The 27,014-nt window shown below is 49.5% G+C and overlaps 1 protein-coding gene across 1 annotated transcript; it reads right to left on the bottom strand.

Moving 5' to 3' along the window:
* Positions 1-349: 349 nt before the first annotated feature.
* TNFRSF13B (TNF receptor superfamily member 13B) lies at positions 350-26,432 on the bottom strand (the record flags this gene model as incomplete). The annotated part of the gene is made up of 5 exons (XM_081219352.1): positions 350-570; positions 917-1,102; positions 7,329-7,574; positions 9,981-10,118; positions 26,372-26,432. 5 exons carry the CDS (start codon positions 26,430-26,432, stop codon positions 350-352), a joined length of 852 nt encoding a protein of 283 aa, XP_081075478.1.
* Between the last annotated feature and the right edge of the window lie 582 nt (positions 26,433-27,014).

Genomic DNA, 27,014 nt, shown 5'->3' with positions numbered 1-27,014 from the left:
CTGGAGCCCAGGGGCAGCGGGAGAGGTGGGGTGGGGCAGTCACCACGGGGAGATGCGACCCAAACCAGCCGCAGTGAGGAGTGGGCAGTGTGGGGGGTTTTATTTCTGCAAAGGGTGCCCGGGGCTGGGTCCGGCAGGTGTGGGTGCTTTTACTGCAGGTGCGTTTAGGTGCCACTGACCTACAGTGGAGCCCTGGGGTCAATATGGTGGCCCTGGCCCTTCTGCCCGTTGATCCCTCCACTCCCTTCCCCCTTCCCTGTCCTTTCCCCTTGCTCTCTTCCTCTGTCCCCAGTCTCCCCCCACCGACATTTCTCTCTCCCATCACCATTCCCCCTCAGCACCCCCAGGTTCATGTGGCCAGGCCTCCTTCTTGGGCGGGCGTGCACACGACCTCAATGCCGCAGAGGCCGCCGTTCGGGGCGCGCACGCAGGGCTGTCCGGCTGCGCTCTGGCCGTGGCGCGCCCACCTCCCAGCACGCTCGGGCGCCCTGCACTCCGCGAAGCAGAAGCTGCACGTCTCCGTCGGCTCGGGCGTTGCCCCTGCAGCGCTGCCCGCTTCCATCCAGTGATCTGCTGAGGGGGAGAGGGCGTTGGCCTCGGCCTGGACCCCTCCTCCCCCGCCCTGCACCCCCAGGAGCGGGCCTCACAGCCTGCCTGCGCCCTGCACCCCCAGGGGACCACCTCCGGTTTTAGTTGCCCTCTCCTGGCAAGTGGGACAAGCCCCGGGGCCCAACACCCACCCTTCCTCAGGGCTCTGTCTCTTGCCTTGATGTTTGACCCAATTTCATCAAGACAGATAGGAAACTGTAGGAACTGGCGCCAGGCTGCTCCCCGGGAGAACTGGCAACCGCTCTCCACTTAGAAGCGGGGGCAGAGCCAGGACAGAGGGATGTCCAGGACCCCACTGCGTGCTCACCCTTGGAGGACTTGTCCTGCATCCGACATGGCCCGGGGGGTGGCTGGCAGGAGACCTGGTCCCCCCTCCTCTTGAGAAAGCAGGCCACGGCCAGCAGGAAGCAGCAGATGATGGCACAGAGGCAGAGCCCCAGCGTGCTGTAGACCAGGGCCAGCTGGTCGGCGCTCAGCTTTAGCCCTGGGGGTGCTGCAAGACAGCGGGGGACCCAGAGTCAGGAGGGACCCCTCCCTGAAGCACCCCCTCCGGCCAGCAGCTCCTCGTCCTGCTCGCTTGCTTCCTCCTCGTGAGCCCCAAACAAGCCATGCGGTCACCCCCACACCCCCTTGGAGGGCCAGGAGACCCCGGAGCTGGACGCCCTTTGTCGTTCTCTTTCGCTGTGGGGTGTAGCTTGGGACAGTACCAGAGGTGGACGGGTGAGCAGGTGGACAGTTGTCCAGGGAGGATCTTTGTCTGACCAGGGAGCACGTGCTTGGAGAGAGACGGTGTTGTTGCTCTTGAGCCTGGGGGGCAGGTGTAAACCAGGGGGGCCTGGGGAAATGGGGCGCAGGGCCCTGAGCCAAAGCCCTGCCCTCGAAATCTGTCCCGGGCCCTGGGATTGGGCGCCCCCAGCCCGGGAGGAGGGGCTGCTGGCTGCCTGCTGGTCTTGCTGCACGCAACACTTTGTGTAGTGTGTCCCTGACCCTCGCGCTTCTGTGAAGGAGGGTCGCTTGCCCCCTTTAGAGGTTGAGGTGTAGTCCACATGCTGCCAGGCTCACGGCCGTGAAGATGAGGGGGAGTGGTTAGTGTGTTCTCGGGCTTATGCAGCTGCTGCCTGTGCTCCTGGGGTGTGTCCGGCACCACATGACGCCCCCCATCCGCCCCAGGCCCCGGGCACCACCATGCTGTCTCTGTCGCCTGTTCTGGACACTTCACACCAATGGAACTGTGCAGCACGGGACCTTCACGTCCGGCCCCTCCGTGTGTTTGCAAGGCTGAGGCGTGTGGCCACGTGTGTTGGGTCTGAGTAACGTTCCACAGTGTGGATGCACCACATCGTGTGTATTTGTCCACGATGAGCATTTCGGTTTCCACCCTTTGGCGGCTGTGAAGGCTTGTGTGCAGGTTTCCGTGTGCACGTGTGTGTGCAGCTCTCATGGACGCATCCTACGAGTGTAGTTGCTGGGTGAGGTGGCGCCTCCTTGCTGAGCTGTTTGAGGATCCTGCAGCCTGTTCCCGCTGTGGCCACACAATCTTTTTTTTTTTTTTTTTTTTTTTAATTTATTTATGGCTGTGCCGGCTCTTCGTTTCTGTGAGAGGGCTTTCTCTAGTTGTGGCAAGTGGGGGCCACTCCTCATGGCGGTGCGCAGGCCTCTCACTATCGTGGCCTCTCTTGTGGAGCACAGGCTCCAGGCGCACAGGCTCAGTAATTGTGGCTCACGGGGCCAGCCGCCCCACGGCATGTGGGATCCTCCCAGACCAGGGCTTGAACCCATGTCCTCTGCATTGGCAGGCAGATTCTCAACCACTGCGCCACCAGGGAAGCCCTGGCCACACCATCTTATGCTCTGTTTTTCAAATGACAAAACTGAGCCTCAGATCTGGTCACAATTGCAGAGCTGCACCTGGGGACAGGTCTGATGGGCTCCATGCCGGGGTTCCAGGCCAGCCGCGCACAGATGGGGAGGTGGACACTTCCTCTTCGTTATGCACGCTCCTTAGAGGCAGAATTTTATGAAGTGACAGCTGGCTGGCACCACCCTGACGTTCACAGAGCTCTGGGTGGGCTGTTGGCACCCCCCCCGGCCAGCGACGTCCATGTGTCCCAGCTCCCGGGCCCCCTTCTGCCCACCGGCTCCTGTGCGTCCCTGGGATAAAATAAAGCCGTCGGCCTGGCCGGATTAGCGGGGGAGAGGCTGGCAGCCTTCATATGGGAGGTGGAATTCCCAGCTACCAGACGCTGCTAAGTACACAGTGAACTGCTGGGTGGATTTGAGACCAAACATCTGCATATTTCAGGTGTTTTCAGCTGAATTCTAACACTCAAACTACCTCGAGGCTGGCTGCTGGCATTCGGAGATGGTCCTCGATTCCCGCCCTTCAAGTTGGGCTGGGCTGGGCCCCCCTGCACCCAGCAGTACGCAGTACAGGGGACGCAGGGCCTGGCCTGTGCCATGACGAGGCCTGGCAGCCTCTGCTCTGCTCTCCCGGGCGCCCTGAGCCACCATGTGAGGAGGGTGATTTGGGGCTTCCTGAGGGAAATGGAACCAGTTCCTGCCTGGTGACCCGCTCCTAGAACATGCTTCGCAAAGGCCCTGGATCCAGAGGAGCGGTGCAGTTAAAACTACGAAAGATGTCACCTTCCGCCTCTGTCCCAGGCTGGCGACACAGGCACATCTGGGTGGGGTGGTCTCCTCTGAGGGCCACGTACAACCACCTGCCAACACGAACACGCCCTTTCCAGGCTTGTGGACTCACCTTCACTTCTAGGCACGTGGATGCAGGCATTTGCGGGGCTTTGTTTACAGTGAGAGCCAGAGACCAGCTCCGTGGTGGGTCCTGAGATGGGCTGAGCCTCAGGAGCAGGAAGTGAACAGGGAGAGAGAGGTGGGTGCCCGGGATTCTCTGCCTGGTGTGAAATACGCTTAGACGAGACCATGTGGGAACCGACAAACCCAGGCTGCAGCAGGTGTTGCTCCTGGGGAGAGACTTTCCCCAAACCTCGCTTTTTTAATACCTTCTTTCTTCCGTCCCATTCCCTGTGTGTCGTCCTTTCCAAATGGGAACGGCAAGGAGCATGCTGGCTGCCTCGCTTGTTAAAGCCGAGTCAGAGGCTGGCCAGGTCGGGGGACGGGCTCCCCAGCCACTGCTGTGCTTCCTCTGTTCAGTCGCCAGCTGTTCAGGTCTGCAAGCTCAGTCGCTGCCCTCTGTCGGCCCTCAGTGACCTAGCCCCGGAGCGGAGCGGCCTCGCCCAGTGCCTCCCTGTCTGCTGACTCCGGTGGGTGCAGGGGCTTCAGTCCGGAAAGGATGTGAGCTCTGTCCTTGCCTGAGAGCCAGGCCTGCGGCACAGTTCTGAGCACCGCCACCAGGGGGCACCGCGGATGGTTTATTTCCAAGCGGGTTTTCCATTAGATTTGTTCCGTGCTTGTACTGTTTTCAGAGTCAGTCTCACCTAGAAACAGGATTTCCCTGACTGCTGCTGCTGGGCTGGAGCTCGAGCTGGCCAGGCGGCAGTGCTATGACCTGTCTTGAGGGGCCTTGATGTAGCCATGACAGGGCAGGTTTTGAGCCTGGGCCCTGCGGCCACCCCTGCTCACGGTCAGGCCTGCCTACCTCCTGGTGAAATGGGATGGACGCTCCAGCTTCTGCGCTGTTGGTAGCAGCTTGACCCAGTGGAACGTTCCGCCAGCATCCCCATGGCCCCAGCCCAGCAAGCAGGCAGGTCAGGGGAGGGGTGAGGTGGGCTCCCGAGGCTTTCTGCCCCCTTTCCCTAGCCTCAGCCCTGGGGATGAAGGGGGGCCTGGGGCAGCCACCACGGTAACATCTCTTGCAGCCGTCGGGGGCGGATGGGGGCGGTGCGTGTGTGGGGAGAAAACGCTCCACACCCTGAGATAAAAAGCCAGAGACAAGACCAACCCCCAGGCCGCCATGCAGGATGTGCTCCCAAGGTGGGCATCACCCTCCCACAAGGGGCCTGGTAACCTGCACGTGGGACCTCATGACCTGATTTGGGGAAAAAGCCTATGCAGATGTAATCAAGTTAAGGATTTGGAGCATCAAGGCCCAGGGTCGCTGAGGCCCCGCAAGAGCCCTGTGAGGGGGTGCCGGGCTGACTGTCCCCGGTGGGGACGGGGAGATACAGAGTCTGGAGACGTCCCAGGTCACCCGTGCTCACACCACCCAGAGCTCTGAACCCGGGACCCAGGAGGCTCTTGAATAGGGCCTGGGGGCTCCGTGGGCTCGGATAAGAAAAGCAAACCTTAATTTTCACTAAAACTTAGTCTTTGCTCCCACTGTTTGTAGCAGTCGCAGCCCCAGTGGTACTAGCAGTGGCTGTACCCTGTCCACAGAGAATCCGTGTGTTTCCGCTCCCAGCCCCTCCCAGCACCTGCACATGCTGTGCCCTCTGCCTGGAACACCTTTCTCCACCTCGTCTCTTAGATGTATGCTTTCCTTTTAAATGAGCAGTTACTACGTGCTGATCCTGACACGCAGCGCAGCAACCCCGTGAAGGCAGATGATCTCAGTCTTACGGAAACACTTAACCTCAGAGAGGTTAAGTGACTTGCTCAAGGTCACACGGTGGTAGTTGGAACCAGGGGTCTGGTCCCCAGTCTACCTTGAAAGCCTCTCCTCGGGAAGACCTTCCTCGCCCCATCGCACCCTGGCTGGGGGATGTCGTCGCCACGCACTGAGGTTACTCAATCATTTGTCTTGTCTCTCCCATCAGACTGTGACTTCTGTGGGGTCAGCGACAGGGTCTGCCTGTCTCTTGCACCCGCCCCCCAGGCACAGCTGAGCCCTCCACAGTTACCGTCAAATGAAGGAACGGCCATTCTGAGAGACGTGGAGGGGCCAAGGTGGGGGCTGGCAGGGCGGGGAGTGAGAGGGGGGGACAGGTCAGCCCCGCTGCCACGGGCAGTGTCCCGCACGCCCTGCCCTTAACACCCAGGGTGTGGGCCCGGCACTTCCTGTTCACAGTCCCCACCAAACCCAGCTCTCGCCCCACCTGCACGCCCAGCTATCAGGACACAGTGGGACACACGTAAGCCCCAGACCTCCAGAGGGACACGGGGCAGGGGCAGGTACGGCGAGGCGTCACCCAGCCCCCAAGGCTCAGGAGGCCGCACCATGGAATGACTGGGACAGCGGTCATGTCAGACGTGGTCACACTGACCCCACTAGCTCCTGGAATGTCTGTCCACACTTCCTGGGGGATTCGTACCTGGAGGGTCCACCCCAGGCCCTCTGGGGAGGGGGCTTGGCTGGTGGTCACAGACAGGAAGGGCTAACGGTGTCACACTGGCAAGAGGTCCCCCTAAGTGGGCGACGTGCCACAGAACACTGTTCTGGGGTTTGGTTCTTGCAGAGTGGACAGACTTTGGAACCCTCAGGCCGGGCCCGAGTCCCCGCTCAACTGTGCACTGACTCTCTAGGTTTTGAGACTCAATTTCTCTGTCTGTAAAGGGGAATCTGTGGCATCGGAGGTGGACGGGGTTTTGGGTTTGGCTGGAAGAGTCAAATACGTCACTGCAGGGCAGGCGTGGGGGTCACCAGACCTTGGAGAGCAGCCCCCTTTGTGGTTCCGTTCGTCACCCCCTCCCCCCATATCCACGCCCTCTGTGTGTGAATCTGCATTTCCTCTCACAAGAGGCTGTGCTGGATAAAAACCGGCCACAAACCCCCCACAGCTACAAATCCTTCGCCTCTCCTCCAGCTGAGAGTGGGGTCTGTCTCCCCCACCTTGAATCGGGCTGGCTTTGCATCTGGAGGGATAGGATGCAGCAGATGATGGGTGCCAGCTCTTGGCCAAGAGGTTCAGAGGCCCGTGTGTCACCTCTGATGCTCCTGCCCACCCGCTGGTCCCAGGGGAGGAGGAGAGACTCAGGAGCAGAGCCCCTCCAGCTGACTCCAGCCAAGCCCTACGCCATGAGGAATAACACGCCGTGGAATCTGGGGGCTGTTTGTTACACGGCAGCAGCTTACTGACAGGAGAGTAGAACAGAGTAAGAGACAACGGTCTAACTGAGAAGAACCAGGCTGGGCACTTTGTTATCAGGACACATGAAGCCTGTTCTCATGGAAGTGATGTCATGAGGAAAGTCACAGAAAAGGAGGAAAACCAGCCAGCGCCTGGCAGACCAAGAGCACCATAAATATCAAGTGTTTGGGTCCACATCCCCACCCAAGCCCCGTCCTTTCTGACACCACAGAGCCGAGTTGCTGAGCCAAGAGGTGTTTTCTGGGAGGATTAATTAGGTCATTTCCAGTGCTCGGCGCTTAGTAGGTGCCCAGTTCAGGGGACCCCTCTCACATATCTCAGGAGGCCCATCTCCACCGTGAGCTTTTCTGGCAGCACTTCTCCTCCTCATTCTTGGGAAGTCTCTGTTGCCTCTAAATGGAGTGGGGGGTGCTCACAGGTTAGCTGTGCTGTCCACTCGCTGCCCTGTGTTCTCAGAATTCATTCAGCCACCTTTACGAGACTCCCAACTGTCAGGTCTTCTTTCTCCTTTTGCTTCTTCTTGCCCACAGACTTCTGCAAACTTTGCCTAATTCTTTTTTTCTATCCTGTGATGATCCCCCCACCCCCCTGGTTTCTGGCCATTTGCCTGCACTGGACTTCCTGCTTTGCAGCCTCTCCTTATTGAGGCCTGGTGCCTGCCTTCCACCCACTCTGACCCTTGGACACCGCGCAGGCCAACCTTAGGTGGCTTACCTGGACCCATATCCGAGCCTCTGTGCTCTGATCCCTGGTACCTCCTTAGGTTGTCTGTCCGGGTCAAGGCCTCTCCGGTCCGCTGTCTCCTGACCTCTGGTGGGAGGTTCACTTGACTCCCGAACTTGTTCTCACAGAAGTGTGTGCATTGCTTGGGGTGACGTCCACAGATGGAGGCACAGCTGATACAGTCCCCCAGGAGCTGGTCATAGTACCTGCCTTGCTCTTTGCGGCAGCTGAGTGACTCTGGGAGACAGAGATGCGTGATGCTGCTGGGTGACAGACGCAGGCAGGAACTGGGGGTCTGGCCTCAAAGGGTATCAAAGTTAAAAAAAAATCCTAGTCCAGTTCCCCAAAAGCAGTTCCAGGGTAATCCAAGCCCTCTTCCAGTATGCAAATTTAAGACTATACGTTGTTCTCTAAGTACTGTTTTAGCTGCATCACACACATTTTGACATGTAGTGTTTTTTCTATACCTAGTTTAGAATGTTCTTGTTTTTCACTATTGTTTCTTCTTTGACCTATATATTATTTAAAAGAACATTTCTTAGTACTAACTGTATAAGGGTTTTCTAGTTATCTTTTAAGTTATTACATTGTCACATAACTTCTTTACTTGGGTTTTTCAAACCTCATAAGGGAGAAGCATATTTCATATAAACATAAGGAATGGAGAACAAAGCCAGAATCTGCCTTAGCAAGTTGGGGAAGGGGACTGGAAGGAAGGTGAGAAAGCTCAAATTAATAGTGTTTTTTCTGTCTTAATAATAAATGAGAATTTCAGGAGCTTAACCGGGCATCAGTGCCAAGGGGAAGAAGCCAAGCAAACTGAAGCCCATTCACACTTGCTGGAGAGAGCAGTTTTGAGTGCCATACAGAAACCTATACTTTCACAGCGTAGGTTTCCCTTGTCTCTAAGATTCATTCATATGAAAATGTGACTCGCATGCAGGTTTTCAGGGCGCATTTTGGAGGCAGCACAAGACAGAGGCCAAGAGCCCAGACCTTGAAGCCACGAGGATTTGAAGTCCCCAGCACAGTGCCTGACACATAATGAATAACGCTCAAGGTTTAAATAGAATGTTCACTTGTGCCTCTTTGTGTTGCAAACACGCCAACACTTACATCCTTTTCAGAGTAGAAGACAAAACCAGGAAGGCATGCATTTGGGACCTCAGGGAAGACTCGGGTGATCCTGTCAGGACCAATGACCACCCCTTGCCCTTACCCTGCTGTGGCCCTGGACCCTCCTGACCCCGACACTCACAAGGTGGAGTTAGCCTGATGGCAGCAGTGTTCCCGGGTTTGCCGTGACCTCCTCTCCTCCTTGGGAACCCCCATGTGGCTGTGCAGGTGACAGCTCCACAGACCACCAGCCCTCACTGCCTGACCTCACAACCTCCCCTCTGGGCCTCGATATTCCCTGTTGTATTTTCCCGCCTTCATTCCTTTGTCCATGCTGGTCTCTCCTCCAGGGGTGCCGTTCCCCCTCATCTGACTTCTGCATCTGTGGACTCTTAACGATCCATCTCAGGTGTGGCTTCTTACCAGAAAACTTCCTTGCTCCCCAACCCATCAGCCGGACGTGGTCTCTCCCAGCTGTGACGTTTTACGGTAGTTCACCTTTTTACCATGAAGTGGAGTCATTTCTCCCACTAGATAATAACCTCCTTGAAGGGTCTGTCAGACTCCTCTTCCCAGGGGTTTGTGGGTCAACACAGTGAATGTCCACCTCATTAATGGATAGTGGCTCAGAGCCATGGTGTTGCAGACTCAAAGTTGTTGTTCAAATCCTAACTCTTCCATTATTGTGCTGTGTGATCTTGGGCAAGTCACTCAGCCTCTCTGAGTCCCACTCAGCCAGTATTTATCAAGCACTTACTATGTGGCAGGCACTGTGCTAGGCTTAAGGAAGGAATTGAGCTCTCAGGTGGTTGAGACACATGAACACACAGGAAAGAACGTGTGGTACAAGCTGTGATAAGTTCCATCAGGGAAAGAACAAGTTACGAAAAAGCAAGCAAAAGACACTTTTCCAGACAATTAGAGAAAACTGGATACGGCCTGAGTGCAGATGATATTAAGGAATTATTGCTGGGAGTGATAAAATATTGAGGTTATATTTTAAAGGCCCTTATGTGTTAGGGATTCGTGATCCAGTATTTACAGGTAAAATAATACGAGTTCTTGGATTGGCTTTAAAATACACAAGTAAAAAAATTGGGGACTGAAAAGGTGGAATTTCTAAAGCTGCTGATGGGTAGACAGGTTTATCATGCTGTCCTCTCTCTCTGTCATAATTTCTGTAATAAAAAGTTTCAGAAGAAAGAGCAGAGAATGATGAAGGAGGGGCCCTCTTTCCATCCGGCAGTCAGAGAGGACTTCTTGATTTGGGGCTGAGACCTGAAGGCCGGGTAGGAGGGAGCCCAGGGGAGAAGGTGGGGAAATGCATCCCTGTGCAAAGGCCCTGAGGCAGGAAGGAACAGAGCATGCTTGGGAAGCTGCAAGGAGGGTAGGAGGGTCGAAAGGTAGAAGGTGCCACATTGTCCATCTCCCGTCTCCCTCCACCCCTCCTCAGGCCCCAAGTGCAGGCCAAGGGGACCTCCGGGGGCAGGAGGGGCATCCAGCCCAGGCTCGGGCCCCAAAACTCACTGCAGAAGGCTGCACAGGTGCGTGGACTCTGATTGCTGCAGATGGTTTTGCAGGAGACACAGGTGTTCAGCAGTGGGTCCCAGTACTGCTCTTCGGGGCAGGGCTCCATGGCCACCCCCAGCCGCAGGCCCTGTGGGGCTGAGAGGCAGGGAATGTGAGGGCAGCTGGCACCACTGGAGGCCGGAGCCCAGGAGGCCTCTCCCGCTCACGTTCCCTAGGGGGAACAGACAGAGTTGGTTTCTGCCCCAGTTGTACTTGCTGGGCAACCTGGGGCTGACACCCTGAGCCTCAGTTTCCCGTCTGGGGCACGGCAGTTCTGAGGCCCCTCTGGCATCAGTGCAGCCCTGCTCGGCCCTGTTCTCTGCCCTCATGAACGTGCACACGCCTCCTGCCACGGGGTCTTTGCACGTGCTGGTCCCTTTGCACCCCATGCTCTTCATGCTTCAAGACTGGTCATTTCCTCCTGACCCCTCAGATGTCTGTTGCAACTTCGTTTCTTCAGGGAAGCCTTTCTGACACCCTCCCACCCTGGATTGGGACTTGCCCCTTCTTCTGCACTCTGATACGCTCTTATCACTATTGTCACTTGACTTTTGTGATGCAATTATTTGATACTGTCTCCCCATTAACTGGGAGCACATAGTAGGTGCTCATTAAATGAATGAAGTAGAAAAGCAGACCTAGCCAGTGCCTAGCAAACAGCAAGCACTCAATAAATGTCCGTTTCCTTCCCTTGCTCTTTTGCTGAGATGTGAGACACACACAATGACAAATCTCAAGAGTACAGCTTGACAAATCTTTCCACGTGTACACACCTGTGTCATGACCACCACGTCAAGGTGGTGAACATTTCTTGCACCCTGATGACTCCCATGAGCCCTTCCCACCCAACATCCGCTCCCAGAGGTAACTTCTGTTCTGAGTTTGAACGCCACAGGGCCATAGGCTGCTGGTACTGCCTGTTCTTGAACTTTCATTGTCTGGATTCTTTGGCTCTGCAAGGTATCTGGGACTCATTCCAGATGGTTGTGTGTTGCTGAGTCTTCTGTAATTTTCTGCCTAATTTCATGGCATTTTCCTCCCCAACAACTTCTTTTAAACATTTTTTGAGGCACTTGTTTATTCTTTAATGGAAGTCCACTGAGGAAAGACCAGTGGCTCCCACTCGACCCGGCAGCTTAACCACCTGGGTTTATCCTCCTTCCCTCTTGAAACCAAACTGAAAGGGCAGGAAAAGATAGTTGTCCTCAAAGATGGAATGGAAGAAATGACTGCAGCAGGGGACAGGTGTCAGCAACGTTTTGGAAGACGGAAGGCAGAGGGCCTGGGGTGACAGGCTTCAGTTGAAGATCTCTCTCGGTTGAAGCTCACGGGGAGGAAGCAGAATTGAGTTGCCGAATGCTAGGAACCTCCTGGAACTGGGGCACTAGGACCTCTGACCGTGGGGGATAGGAGGGCAGAGCAGTGAAATACGGTTGGATGGAGACTTACATAAAGAGGGCTTGACCCCAGGCAGGTGACAGCCCCTCACCCATCCGAGCAGGAGGTTGGGGTCTCCTCAGACACAACTGAGGAGGGGTGGCAGTGAGGTCCACTATCCCCCCAGCCATACCTCAGGAGTACTGTGGCCAGGTTTGTAAAAGATGTGTCCTTCCCCATCCTCCAACTGGCAGGAAACCAGCAGATTCTGCTCTGGAAAAACTGACCCAAAGGAAAAGCTGTGGAGGCACTCACTGGGAGATTCTTTCAAGAAAATGACCATGCCGCTGCCTGACCACTAGAGCAAAGCTTCTATGTGAAAACCCCGTCCATTTACCCAGAACTTCCAATCAGCCATTACTGCCTCAATGTGAATTGTGAGCCGCAGCCAAGGGTCACCTGATATTGGAGCACCACCTCTGCATGAAAGAGACCTTGGACGATGCAAGCAGAAGAAATCCATCCAGAGCCAATAGAGACAATGCAGGGAACAGAAAAAAACTACAAGATGAAAACAAGACATCCTTAGAAAGAGAAGAGAACTTCTATATCCACGAGAAAGAATGGTGTGCTAATCTGTTTTTTTTTTTTTCTGGCTTGTGGGATCTTAGTTCCCCAACCAGGGATCAAACCCGGGCCCTCAGTTCCCCAACCAGGGGTCAAACCCGGGCCCTCAGCAGTAAAAGTGTGGAGTCCCAGTCACTGGACTGCCAGGGAATTCTCAGTGATGTGCTACCTTTTTTTTTTTTTTTTTTTTTTTTTTTGTGGTACGCGGGCCTCTCACTGTTGTGGCCTCTCCTGTTGTGGAGCACAGGCTCCGGATGCACAGGCTCAGTGGCCATGGCTCACGGGCCTAGCCATTCTGCGGCATGTGGGATCTTCCCAGACCGGGGCATGAACCCACATCCCCTGCATCGGCAGGTGGACTCTCAACAACTGTGCCACCAGGGAAGCCCGGTGATGTGCTACTTTTGAAGAACTGTATGCATAGAACAAATAAGAATGACTAGGAATTTTAAAATATAATAGCCAGAATAAAAACATCTGTTGAAGGGTTATAAGATGTAATTGAAGAAATATCGCAGAAAATTGGAAAAGATGTGAAAAATATGGAATTATATCAGGACGTCCGGAGGTTGACTGATGGGAGTTCTAGAGAAAACAGATTTGAAAGACAGCCTCCAGATTCAAAGAGCCAATCAGGTGTCCTGCACAATAAATTATCTCAAACCAAGACCCACCATCCTGAAATTCAGGAGCAATGGAGACTTGGAGGAGATTCTAAAGCCTCCTTGAGAACAAGCAGGTCACCTACAGGGAGGGCTCTGTGAGTTAGGAACTCTGTGGACGTTTCAAATCAAAGTGGGGGCGTGAGAGCGATGCCAGGGAAGATGGCCAGGAGGAAGCCCCAGCGACCTGCTTCTCCCCTAGTGGCCATCAAGCTGGCAGCCTTGGCTGAAGTAACGATATTGGAGCTCTGGGGTTGTCTATGGGACAGTTGGGCAAAGAGACAGGTAGATTTGGGGGAGTTTTGGTGCCTTTCAGCCTGTCGTGGGGTGGTGGCTGTTCATGTCCCTGGGGCAACTTGCTGGGACCTGGATGGGCAATAAGGACCTTGTCCTCTGAATGTTGGGATTGTGGGTTCTAATCGCTGGTTGCCACTTTTGATCACTGAGGAGCCAGCACAGAGGGTGGTGGGCATTGTTTCAGCCTCCCTGGCTGAAGTGGCTCCCAGGGGATTGAAAGAGATCTACTGCCCCCCATTTGGGGAGTCACACATTTAGGAAAATCTTTGTCAGGTCACTGGCTGACTGCAGAGATGAAGGAACAGAAACTTTGGTGACTACACACAAGGAATACATACTTTGCAAAAACAGTTTGGAAGAGTCACAGACTCCAGCTCTCAGCAACAAAAAATTCAGCAATCCCTGAGGAGTGAGAGAGTTAAATTTCCAGACTTACCACAATGTAATGCTCAAAATGTTCAGTTCTCAAAAAACTTACAAAACATACAGAGAAACAGGAAAATATGGCACATTCACAGAAAAAAAGACTTTGACAGAAAACATCCCTGAGGAAGCCTAGACATTGGAAATATTAGTCGAAGATGTTAAATCAACTGTCTTAAATATGTTCCATGAGCTACAGGAAACCACAGACAAAGAACTAAAGGAGATCAGGAAAATGATGTAAGAACAAAATGAGGATATGAATAAAGAGAGGTTGTAAAAAAGGAACCAAAACTTGGAAGCAATCCAGATGCCCTTTAGTAGGTGAACTGATAAACTGTGGCATCCAGACAATGGAATTTATTCAGCACTAAAAAGAAATGAGCTCTCAAACCATGGAAAGACAAGGAGGGATCTTAAATGCATGTGACTGAGAACAGCCATGATAAAAAGGCTCCACGGTGTATGATCCCAGCTCTGTGACATTCTGGAAACAGAAGAAAGATCAGTGGTTGTCAGGGGTTGAGGGGGAGGGAGAGAGAAAGGTGGAGCACGGGATTCTACAGAGCAGAGAAACTGTTATGTATGATACTGTCATGGTGGATGCAAGTCATTATACATTTGTCAAATCCCATGGAAAGTACAACACTGAGAGTGAACCCCAGTGTAAACTATGGAGTTTGGACAATAATGATGTATTAATGTAGTTACTCAATTGTAGTGGATGTGCCACTTTAGTGCAGGTTATGGATAGTGAGGGAGGCTGTGCATGTTTGGGGACGGGGTATATGGGAATTCTCTGTAATTTCCATTCCATTTTTCTGTGAACCTCAAACCACTCTAAATAATCTATTAAAAAATGGAAACAAACTGAAATTCTGGAATTGAGAAGTCCATTAACTGAAATGAAAAGACTCCCTAGAGGGGTTCAATAGCAGATCTGAGCAGCCAGAAGGAAAGGATCAGTGAACCTGGAGATAAGACTATTGAAATTATTTAGAATAGGAAACAAATTAAAAAGAATGAGAAAAAATAAACAGAACCTGAGGGACTCGTGGGAGCCCATCAAATGTAACACCGTATGCACATAGGAATTTCAAAGAGAAGAGAGAGAGAAAATATTTGAAGAAATAATGGCTGGAGACTTCCCAAATCTTAGGAAAGACATGAATATACATGTTTGAGAGTCAGTGAATAAGCAGGATAAACTCAAAGATGCCCACATTGAGACACATTGTAATAAAATTGTGGAAATGCAAAGATGAGAGAATTGTGAAAGCAGCAACAAAGAAACAATTGTCATATACAAGGGATCCTCAATAAAATTAATAGCTGGTTTCTCCTTAGAAATCATGGAGGCTAGAAGTGAGCTGTTACATTTAAAGTGCAAAAAGGAAAAAAAAAACTATCAACCAAGAATTGCATATCTGGCAAAACTATCAGGAATGAAGGAGAAGTTAAGACATTTCCAGATAAGAAAAAGCTGAGAGAGTTTGTTTCCAGTAGACCTGTCCTACAAGAAATGCTAAAGGGAGTCATCCTTCATGCTGAAATGAAAGTGCACTAGACAGTAACTTGAAGTCATAAGAAAAAATAAGGAGCACTGGTAAAGGTAATCTATGACAATATCAATATCAATAGGAAGGGACAGAGATATAGAACAGTGTTTGTACACTACTGAAACTAATTATTATTGAAACTAAGTTGTTAGAGGTTTAAGACATTGTAATCCTCAGGGTAATCACTTAAAAAAATAATTAAAAACATACAGAAACTGAAAGAAAAAGGGAATAAAAATGGCACACTACAAGTAATCAACTAAATACAAAAGAAAAGTCACTAGTGGAGGAACTGAGGAACAGAAAACATAAGACATACAGAAAACACATAGATAAATGGCAGAAGTAACTCCTTTATCAGTAATCATATTAATGTAAATGGAGTAAACTCTGCTATTACAAAAGGCAGAGACTGAGAGATTGGATTAAAAAAACAGTATTCATCTATATCCTGTTTATAAGAGACTTACTTTAGATAAAAGGACAAAAGAGCTTGAAAGTAAAACAATGGGCAAATATCGTCCAAGCAAATAATAACCAAAAAAGAACTGAGGTGGCTATATTATTATAAGACAAAGTAGTTTAATCAAAAGAGGTTACAAGAGGGCTTCCCTGGTGGCGCAGTGGTTGAGAGTCCGCCTGTCGATGCAGGGGATGTGGGTTTGTGCCCCAGTCCAGGAAGATCCCACATGCCGCGGAGCGGCTGGGCCCGTGAGCCATGGCCGCTGAGCCTGCGCGTCCAGAGCCTGTGCTCTGCAACAGGAGAGGCCACAGCAGTGAGAGGCCCACGTACCGCAAAAAAAAAAAAAAAAAAAGAAAAAAAAAGGTTACAAGAGACAAAGACAAGATATATTGATTAAAAGTTTGATACAGCAAGAAGATTTAACAATTATAAACACGTGTGTTACAACAGGGTGCAAACATATGAAACAAAAGTTGATGGAATTGAAGGGAGAAATAGACAGTTCTATGATAATATTTGGATATTTCGATTCCCCACTTTCAGTAGTGGGTAGGAGAACTGGACAAAAGATCAATGAGGACAAGATGACTTGAGCAACTCTGTAAAGCCACCATATAACAGACATATACACAACACTGTACTCAGCGACGCAGACTACACATTCTTCTAAAGTGTCACTGGAACATACTCCTGGACAGACTATATATCAGGTCACAAAACAAGTCTTAATAGGTTCTAAAAGATTAAAGTAATTCAAAGAATCTTTTATGATCAAAGTGGAATGAAACTAAAAGCCAATAACAGAAGGAAAATTGGAAAGTTCACAAATATGTGGAACTTCAACAACACACTTTTTAAAAAAATTTATTTGGCTGTGCCGGATCTTCGTTGCAGCACGCTGGATCTTCGTTGCAGCATGCAGGGTCTAGTTCCCAGACCAGGGATTGAACCCGGGCCCCTTGCATTGGGAGCAAAGAGTCCTAACTGCTGGACCACCAGGGAATTCCCCCCAAAACACTCTTAAACAACCAATGGGTCAAAGAAGAAATCACAAGAGATATTAGAAAATATCTTGAGATAAATGAATATGAAAACACAATGTACCAAAAGTTATGGGATAGAGTGAATGTAATGCTAAGAGGGAAATTTATAGATACAAATGGGTACACTAAAAAAGAAGAATTTCTCAGATCTTAACCTATCTATACCATGAGGAACTAGAAAACAAAAAGCAAACTAAACCCAAAGCAAGCATAAAGAAAGATTAGAGCAGAGATAAAAAGGAGAATAGAAAAGCTGTAATAGGGACTTCCCTGGTGGTCCAGTGGTTAAGAGCCTGCCTTCCAATGCAGGGGGCACAGGTTCAATCCCTGGTTGGGGAACTAAGATCCCACATGCCGTGGGACAACTAAGCCTGCATGCCACAACTACTGAGCCCGCACACTCTGGAGCCCACATACCGCAACAAAGAGCCCAGGTGCCGTGGCCAAGATCCTGCATGCTGCAACTAAGACCTGATGCAGCCAAATAAATAAAGATAGAAAGAATTGATTAAAATAATAATAATAAATTAAAAAGAAAAACTATAGTAGAGAAAATCAACAAAGCCAAAAGTTGGGTTTTTGAATAGATTTACAAAACCAACAGACCCTTAGCTGGATTGATTAAGAAAAAGAGACGAAACTCAAATTACTAAAATCAGAAATGGAAGTGGGGCATTGGTACATATTTTATAGATTATAAGAGAGTACTGTGAACAATTGTGCACCAACAAATCAGGTAATCTAAATAAATGGACAATTCCTGGAAACGTACAATCTACAAAAACTGATACATGAAGAAAGAATATCTGAATAGACCTATAACAGGTAAGGAGATTGAATCAGTAATAAGAAACCTCCCAACAAAAAGCCCAGGACTGGGGCTTCCCTGGAGGCACAGTGGTTACGAATCCACCTGCCAATGCAGGGGACACGGGTTTGAGCCCTGGTCTGGGAAGATCCCACATGCTGTGGAGCAACTAAGCCTATGCGCCACAACTACTGAGTCTGTGCTCTAGAGCCCGTGAGCCACAACTACTGAGCCTGTGTGCCACAACTACTGAAGCTCATGTGCCTAGAGCCCACATTCCGCAATGAGAAGCCACAGTGATGAGAAGCCTGCACACCACAATGAAGAGTAGTCCCCACTCTCCACAACTAGAGAAAGCCCGTGCACAGCAATGAAGACCCAACGCTGCCAAAAATAAAGTTTTTTTAAAAGAAAAAAATGTGATCATTTAAAAAAAAAAAACAACTCAGGACCAGATGGCTTCACTGGTGAATTCTACCAAACATTTAAAGAAGAATTAAAACTAATCCTTCTCAGACTCTTTCAAAAACATTGAAAAGGGAGCACTTCCTAAATCTGTGAGGTCAGCATAACACTGATGCTGAAGCCTAATAAAGATGTCATAAGAAAAGAAAATTTCAGACCAATATGCCCTGTGAATATAGATGCAAAAATTCTCAACAAAATACTAGCCAATCAAGTCCAACAGCATATTAAAAGGATTATACATTATAACCAAGTGGGATTCATTTCCAGAATGCAATAATAGTTCAACACATGAAAATCAATAGATGTAATACACTACAAGAATGAAGGAAAAAACTACATGATCATTTTGAGGCAGAAAAAGCATTTAAGAAAATTCAGCACCTTTTCGTGATAAAAACATTCAGTGAAGTAGGAATAGAAGACAACCTCCTCTACATGATAACAGCCATTTATGAAAAACCCACAGTTGACATCACACTCAGTGGTGAAAGACTGAAAACCTCTCTCCTATGACTAGTAACAAAACAAGAATGCCCACTCTTACTACTTCAATTCAGCATAGTACTGGAAGAGCAATTAGGCAAGAAAAAGAAATAAATGTATTCAAATTGAAGAGGAGAAAGTAAAATTATCTGTTCATAGGTGATATGATCTTATATGTAAAATCTCTAAAAATTTCACACACTAAACACTGTTAAAAATTCAGCAAAGTTGCAGATACAAAAGCAACACAAAAAATCAGTTGCATTTTTCATATACTTGCAATGAACAATCCTAAAAGGAAATTAAGAAAACAAATCCATATTCAGAGACATAAAAATGAATAAAATACTTAGGAATGAACTTAACCAAGGTGGTGAAAGAAGTATACCCTGAAAACTACAGAACATTGCTGAAATTAGAGAAGATCTAAATAAAAGACATCCCATGTTCATGGATTGAAAGACAATGTTAAGATGTCAGTACTACTGAAAGTGATCTACAGTTTCAATACAATCCCTAACAAAATCCCAGTGACTTTTTTACACAAAAAAAGAAAAACCCGTCTTAAAAATTCATTTGGGGCCTCCCTGGTGGCGCAGTGGTTGAGAGTCCGCCTGCCGATGCAGGGGATACAGGTTCGTGCCCCGGTCTGGGAGGATCCCATATGCCGCGGAGCGGCTGGGCCCGTGAGCCATGGCAGCTGGGCCTGCGCGTCCGGAGCCTGTGCTCCGCAACGGGAGAGGCCACAACAGTGAGAGGCCCGCATACCACAAAAAAAAAAAAAAAAAAAATTCATTTGACCCTGATTAGTCAAAAAACAATCTTGAAGAAGAACAATAAAGTTGGAGAACTCACTTCCTGATTTCAAAACTTACTACAAAGCTAAAGTAAACAGTGTGATAATGGAATAAAGACAGAGCAGTGGAATAGAAAGGAACCCAGAAATAAGCTCTCCACCTATGGTCAGTTGATTTTCAACTGATGGAGGAGGGGGGAAAGCAGGGTCCATCTCAGTCAAGAGGGAAAGATAGAAGTTCTCAGAATGATGGTGAAGGGAGTCCCTGGGACATGGCCTGGAGGCCAAGGGGGAGCCCTGTCTCAACTAAAATAGGAGAAAAGCAGGAGGAACATCTCCAGTGGAACCAGGGAACTGTATATAAGCGAGTCTGCTTGACCAGTTGACAGGCTGGATCTGCCCCAGAGCTGGGGATGAGTTACTGAGACATGCAGAGAAAACCAAGGAGTTTCAACTCCAGGGAGGTCACATGGCTCAGCTGTGAACAAAATTTACATCGTCATGTTGAAGTGAACAACAATCAGAGAATAACTCTGACTTTGTGTCTACAGTAGTCACTCACTTGTGAGAGGGGACACCCCTAGACCACTGTCAGTGAACAGGGCAATGACAGAACTTATAAGACAGGGAGGAAGGAGGGAGAAAAACTGCAGAGTGTTTTGCATTTGGGGCAAATGGATTAGCTGGCAGCAAAGAGGGTGGTCTCTCCTTGAGCATGTGGTGGGCTAGGGGGTCCGAAAGAGTTTCAGCAGTTTCCACATTCTGGGTGACAGGTGAGAGAATTACAGTGATCGTTTACAGTCTCTCTTTTATGAATCAGGAAGAAAGAGGAAGAAAGAAAGGTGGGGATGACCATTTCTTCCCATTGTAATTTCTGCCTCCTGTTGACTCATTCTGAAAACCGATTTCCCATGGTTCAGTGACAGAATGTGTGTGAGCGTAGCCATGCCTGTGGAGGACAGCACAGCTCTGAGTCGCCAGCCAGCTTGGGAAAGGCTGGCAGCACAGCCTCGGGTTTTCTTTTCTGTAAACGGGGACTGTGGGTGCTCCTTTGCAGAGGAGGTTTCCTTGAGGACATGCACAGGACACGCGTGGAACTGGCCTGAGGTGCGGTTGCCAAGTGGTAGTTATTTGGATAAAGTGGTTTAAAATATAATGGATTAATTATAATCATTTCATAATCAGCAAATCCACACTCCAGGCCTGGGAACTGCCCCCAGAACCTCAGCCTCTGGCTGAAGCACTATAACTTCCCAAAGACACTTGTCCCTGTATGCTGCCGTGTCACCTGACCTCTCCTCTGAGATGTCTCAGGTGTGCCTTCCTGGATGGCCATGTGGCCTGAGCACCTTCTACCTGGTGATGTTTCTTACTTTGTAATTTGACATCTGAGGGTGTAGCCATGTACCTCCTTACACTGTCTCATTCATCTCTGAGCCCAGTGCTTCTGTAATACCAGACACACAGTAGGTCCTCGGCCAGTGCTCACAAATAACCAAATACTTTATACAGAGCTGTCCTCAGTGAAGACATGTGGAGTAGAAAGCAACCCTCGTTCTTGCGCTGTGTTGACATTGCGTAATGTCTGAGTTTTGTTCTGCCCCCTCCCCTGCCTGCATCTCCTCCCTTCAAGTAGGACTCAGGACAGAGCTGTCCTGAGGTTGGAGTGTGGGGTGGGAAGAGCAGAAACCCTGGCTTTTGCTTTCAGAACTTAGAGGAAAGGATTCTTGGCACAAAATGATTGGGCCAGAAAACAGCACAGAAAATAATTTCCCCTAGATTGAAAAAACAGCCCGAAGATTTAAGTGTGAAAAAGAATAAAATTTTTAAAACTTCTAGAGAAGAAACCATTCAATAACTTCTTTGTAACCTTGGAGTATGAAAGGCCTTTCTGTGACCCCAAATCCCAACTCTATAAAATAAAAAATTGATAAAATAGACTACACAAAACAAACAACTTCTGCATGGTAAAAAGCAGCTTAAGGAGGAAAGTCCAAAGACAAATGAAAAACAGGAAAAAAACATTTGCAACTTGTATCTAAAGAGTAAGCAGATGGGCTTCCCTGGTGGCGCAGTGGTTAGGAATCCACCTGCCAGTTCAGGGGACACGGGTTCGAGCCCTGGTCCGGGAAGATCCCACATGCCGCGGAGCAACTAAGCCCATGCGCCACAACTGCTGAGCCTGTGCTCTAGAGCCCGTGAGCCACAACTACTGAGCCCAAGTGCCACAACTACTGAAGCCCGTGAGCCTAGAGCCTGTGCTCCGCAACAAGAGAAGCCACCGCAATGAGAAGCCTGCGCACCTGCAATGAAGAGTAGCCCCTGCTCGCCACAACTAGTGAAAGCCCACATGCAGCAACAAAGACCCAACACAGCCATAAATAAAAAAATAATACAAAAGGAGAAACGCAGATATAAAAAAAGACTAAGCAGAAAGGAAAAGGCCAGCCACCCGACAGAAAATTGGGCAAAGGTAATGAACAGACAGTTCACAGACAGGGACGAACAGCATAAATTTGTCTGGTCTCATTCCTAAGAGACAAGCAAATTTGAACTACACTGAGACCATCTTCCCCCTAATAGATTGCTAAAAATCCAGAAGTTTAATAACACCTCCTGTTGGCAAGGTCACAAGGAGAGTGGCACTCATTCACTCTGGAAGGAGAGGAATAGGGATAACCCTCAAGGGGGAAGATTTGGCAACATTAGTCAAAATGACTGATGTTTTTACCTGCTGATACAGTGATTAAACTCTGGGATTTATTTCAGAGTGCAAAATGATAAATTCATTGCAGCAATGTTTGTAATAGCCGAAGATTGGAAGTAGCACAAATGTCCATCAGTAGGGGATTGACTGAGTAAATTATATACACTGGACTATTATGCAGCTGTAGAAAAGGGGTGAGGAAGCTCTCTGTATGTTGCTTTAGAAAGAACTCCAGGATATATTAAGTGGAAAAACAAACACAAGGAGCTTCCCTGGTGTCACAGTGGTTAAGACTCTGTGCTCCCAATGCAGGGGGCCCAGGATCAATCCCTGGTCAGGGAACTAGAGCCAACATGCATGCCGCAACTAAGAGTTTGCATGCCACAACTAAGGAGCCCGCCTGCCACAACTAAGACCCGGCGCAACCAAATAAATAAATAATTGTTTTAAAATAATAAAAAAATAAAAACAAGGTCCATAACAGCATGGTTCATAGTCTCCCTTCCTTTCTTTCTTTCTGCAAAAAGGGAGAAAGTTCTAATCTAGATTTATAAGTATTAGTATATACATAAAGAAACACTGTAAGGAAACATAAGAAACCAAAAACGGTGTTTTAAATAAAATACTGCCGAATAAATTGAACAAAAGAAGTACAAAACTTGCACATTGAAAACTACCAGACATTCCTGAAAGAAGACCTAAATAAATGGAAAGATATTCCATATTCATGGATGGAAAGACTTAATATTGTTAAGCTAGCAGTGCTCCCCAAATAATTCTACAGATTCAGTGCAATCCCAATCAAATTCTCAGCTGGCTTTTCTGCAAAATTTGAAAAGCTGATCCTAAAATCATATGGAAATGCAAGAGACCCAGAAGAGCTGAAACACTCTTGAAAGAGAACAAGGTTGTAGGACTCACACTTCCCAATTTCAAAACTTACTACAAACCAACAGTAAATAAGACAGTGTAGTACTGGCATAAGGACAGACGTGGGTCAGTAAAGTAGAATTTAGAGTCAAAAACTAAAGCCTAACATTTATGGTCAATTGATTTTCAACAAAGATACCAAGAAGATTCAACGGGAAAAAGGATAGTCTTTTCAACAAATGGTGCTGAGACAACTGGGTAAGCCACCTTCAAAAGAATGAACTGTGGACCCCTAACTCATACCATACACAGAAAGTAACTCACAGTGGGTCATAGACCTAAATGTAACTAGACAACTTTTAGAAGAAAACAGGAGTAAATCTTCATGATTTGGGGTTAGGCAGTGAGATGGAATGCACAAATGATTAAAAAGAAGCTTGAGCGATTGGACTTCATAAAAATTTTAAACTTCTGTGTTTCACAGAACACCATCAAGAGAATAAAATGATATTCCACAGACTTGGAGGAAATATTTCCAAATCATATATCTGATAAGGGATTTGTATCCAGAATATATAAAGAACCTTTACAACTGAATAATGAAAAGACAAATAACCCAGTTTAAAAATGGGTTAGGGTGCTGCCCTGGTGGCGCAGCGGTTGAGAGTTCTCCTGCTGATGCAGGGGACACGGGTTCGTGCCCCGGTCCGGGAAGATCCCACATGCTGCGGAGCGGCTGGGCCCGTGAGCCATGGCCGCTGAGACTGTGCGTCCGGAGCCTGTGCTCCGCAACGGGAGAGGCCACAGTGGTGAGAGGCCCACGTACCGCAAAAAAAAAACAAAAAAACAAAAAAAAACAGTGCAGCCGCTTTGGAAAACAGTCTGGCAGCTCCTCAGAACATTAAACACAGAATTACCATATGGCCCAGCAATTCCACTCCTAAGAGAAATTAAAACATGTCCACCCAAATACTTGTACCTGAATATTCACAGCAGCATTGTTCATAATAGCCAAAAAGTAGAAACAACCCAAATGTCCATCAACTGATGAATGGATTAGTAAAATGTGGTCCATCCGTACAACGGAATGTTATTTGGCCACAAAAAGGTATGAAGTACTGACACCCTACCACATGGATGAACCTCAAAAACATGCTAATGGAAGAAGCCAGTCACCAGACAGCACATGCCATTTTTATAAAATGTCCAAAGTAGGCAAATCTATAGAGACAGAAAGTAGGTCAGTGCCAGCCTAGGGCTGGGGGTGGGGAGGTATGAGGAGTGACAGGGGTTTTTTGGGGATGATGATATGTTCTAAAATTAGATTAGTGTGATGGTTGCACAGAGCTCTTAAACAGGTGAACTTTGTGGCATGTAAAGCATCTGAACAGAGCTGTTTATTCTAGAGGGGCCAGGAAAGCTGGGCAGACAGAGGACCAGGAGGAAAGGAAGGCTGTGTTATGTACCTTTTTATACTTTGTGGGCTTCCAGCCTGTGACTACCATCTGTTCACAAAGCAAACTTATAAAGCAAGAGGCTTGGGAATTCCCTGGCGGTCCAGTGGTTAGGGCTTGGTGCTTTCACTGCTGGGGCCCCGAGTCGATCCCTGGTGGCGAAACTAAGATCTCACAAGCCACACGGCACAGCCAAAAAATATAAATAAATAAAAGCAAGAGGACCTAAATTAGGAGTTTGGGATTGGCAGATACACATTACTATATATAAAATAAACAACAAGCTCCTACTGTAGAGCACAGGGATCTATATCCAATATCCTGTGATAAACCGTAATGGAAAAGAATATGAAAAGAATATATAGGTGTATAACTGAATCACTTTACACCAGAAACTAACACAACATTGTGAATCAACTATACTTCAATTAAAAGAAAATAAGCAGAGGACCACACAAAACTGAAGAGACCCCTGAGCCTTCTCTCATTTGGGGAGAGGAGGGTGGAAGCTGCCACCACCCCACCCACAGGGAAGCGATGGCCAGTGGACAGCAGGTTGGATCGGACGAGGGCAGCCTAGGAAGCTTCAAAGACCCATTCCTGGTCAGAGGGCACCAAGCCACTGGATCTGACAGGGACACAAGAGCCCACTTGGCCAGATGGCAGACACCCAGCTGACCAGATGTCTGCACTGTCCCTGCCCACCCCTCCTCCAACACCACCGGAACCTACATAAAGTTCCAGAACCATCATCCAGCCCCAAAGAAGGGCAGGAAAAGCCCCAAATTGACACTGGCAAGCAAAACAGAAGCCGTGTTGACCACGGGAAGAAGGGGAGAGCTCTCGCAGGCCTGGGTTTGTGGACTGGGCTCATGGCCCGGGCTCTCCTGCACCCCAGCTGTCTGCCCATCTCCCTCACATGCCTGGCTTTGTAGGTGCTGGACCAAGAAAGGCCTCTGTGGTCAAATTAGTTTGAAAAACCTTGGGCTAAAGAAAGCCAAAGTTTTGTTGTTGTTTTTAACTGCAGCCCTTCTCAGCGCCTTTGCTTGTGGCTCTTCAGGAGGAGCTCAGGCAGGTTCAAAGCCTTTCTGTGTTTTTCTCAGGGACTTCTGGTGGGGGAGAGGCTCTCCTTCATTTTACGACCGAGGAAATGGAGCCCAGAGAGGTGAAGGGGCTCCTCCAAGGTCACACAGCGAGTCGGTGGACAAGGGGAGGCAGGCCCGACTCTGCTGTTCCTGGCGGCCTCTGTCAGCGCCTGGTCCCAGTTCTGACAGGTTCCCGACTCGTGGGCCTGGGCCTGGGCGGTTCCATCCTGTGTCAAGGCAACCTCTTGTCCCTTCCTGGTCCAACTCGCTCAGAAATCTTATACATCCGAGCCCTTAGCTGGGAACACATCTGGGGATGTGGCTGCTTGACACAAAGGATTCCCATCCAAAGGATTCACAGAGGAGATGTACCCGCTGCCCGGCGTGTGGTGGACAGAGCAGCCGTGGCCCCTCCAACCCGGCCGTGGGTCCTATCTGCACAGTGAGGGGCCTGGACCCTTCCACCTGCTTTAGCACCCACGCTTCCAGATTTGGGCCTTTGAACAAACCTTCAAAACTGCCCTGATAAAAATTCTATAGGATAAATGATCTGGTTTCTTTGATAAAAAAATAAAAAAAAAACAGCAAGGGAAAACAGACAGAGTGGGAATGTTCTAGATTAAATCATATAACCAAAACGATGGTGTTTGGATCCTGATTTGAACAAATCATCTGGAAAAGACAATGACAAGACAGTTGGGGGTGTCTGAACATGGGCGCTTTGGTGACACTAAGGAATCATTCTTTGCAGAAGTCGTCATGGCATGAGAGTTTTGGGGGGGGGTGTTTTTTAAGGAGTTTTTGTTTTTAAGGGAGAAATACAGAGGTATTTACAGATCAGTAACACGCTGTTTGGACTTGTCTCTAAAGTGATCCAGCGGGGCATGGGTAATCCTGGAAGTGTGGACACTGGTCGACGTCTGCAGGAGGGCCTGTTAAAGACTCTTGATGTTTAAAAAACGTCCTGGCCCATCTGGCTGTGGGTCCTGGGGCAAGCTTGGGGTGGGAGGGAGGGAGAGGGACTTCCTGCCTGTGAGGCCGACCCTCCAACATTGCAGCTGCTCATAGGAAAGCAAGGCCAGACCCCCAGGGCCCCAGACCCAGGGCTCTCCACGTGCACGGGCACGGGAGGCCCCGGGGCAGCCCGAGCTTGCCCTGTGTCCCCGATGCCACACAGAGCCCCAGGCGGAGCCCCTTGCGCCCACCCCCACCTCCCCGGCTACTCACATGGCTCCTCCTGGCCCACCCGGCTCCGGCCACCTCGCCTGCTCCGGCCCAGGCCACTCATTACTCAGGACGTTTATTATTAGCCTAGATTTGATTAGTGCCCGGGCTGCACTTCCTGGGTTTCCCCCCCACCTGTAGGATGTAAATCAGCGGCTCCCCTCCCTCCGCGCTTGCGCCCTCTGTCTCAGGAGCTGAGGGGTGTGGGCCCAGCCTGATGCTCCAGGAGCCACCCCACCACGCTGTCTGCTGAGCCCCCAGGGTGCACTGCCCACCAGGCCTGGTCTCCTGCCCCATCACACACGTCAGGCTGCAGCCAGGGTGGCCTAGCCGCCAGGCATTGCTCAGGGCCCTTCCCTCTTCCTCAACAGCCCTTTCCTATTTCATTGCCCCATCAGTTCCTCTTCTCCCTTCTTCAGGCTCCACTGAGGTGTCAGTTTCTCTGGGAAGCCATTCCTGACTGCCCGAGGCCAGGTGAGGTGCCCGTTCTCTGTGCTTCCTGAGCCCTGGCCTTACCCCCATCAGAGCACTTGAGAGGCTGAACTAGAGCCAGACAGACTGGGCTTGAGTCTCGGCTCAGCCACGTACCAGCAGGAAGCCTTGGTGGCAATTTACTTAACTTCTTGGTGCCCCTGTTTCCTCTTCT

The sequence above is a fragment of the Mesoplodon bidens genome (assembly GCF_964165515.1).
Source record: "Mesoplodon bidens genome assembly, chromosome: 19".
Lineage (NCBI taxonomy): Eukaryota > Metazoa > Chordata > Mammalia > Artiodactyla > Ziphiidae > Mesoplodon > Mesoplodon bidens.
This window is presented reverse-complemented; position numbering and strand designations above follow the sequence as displayed.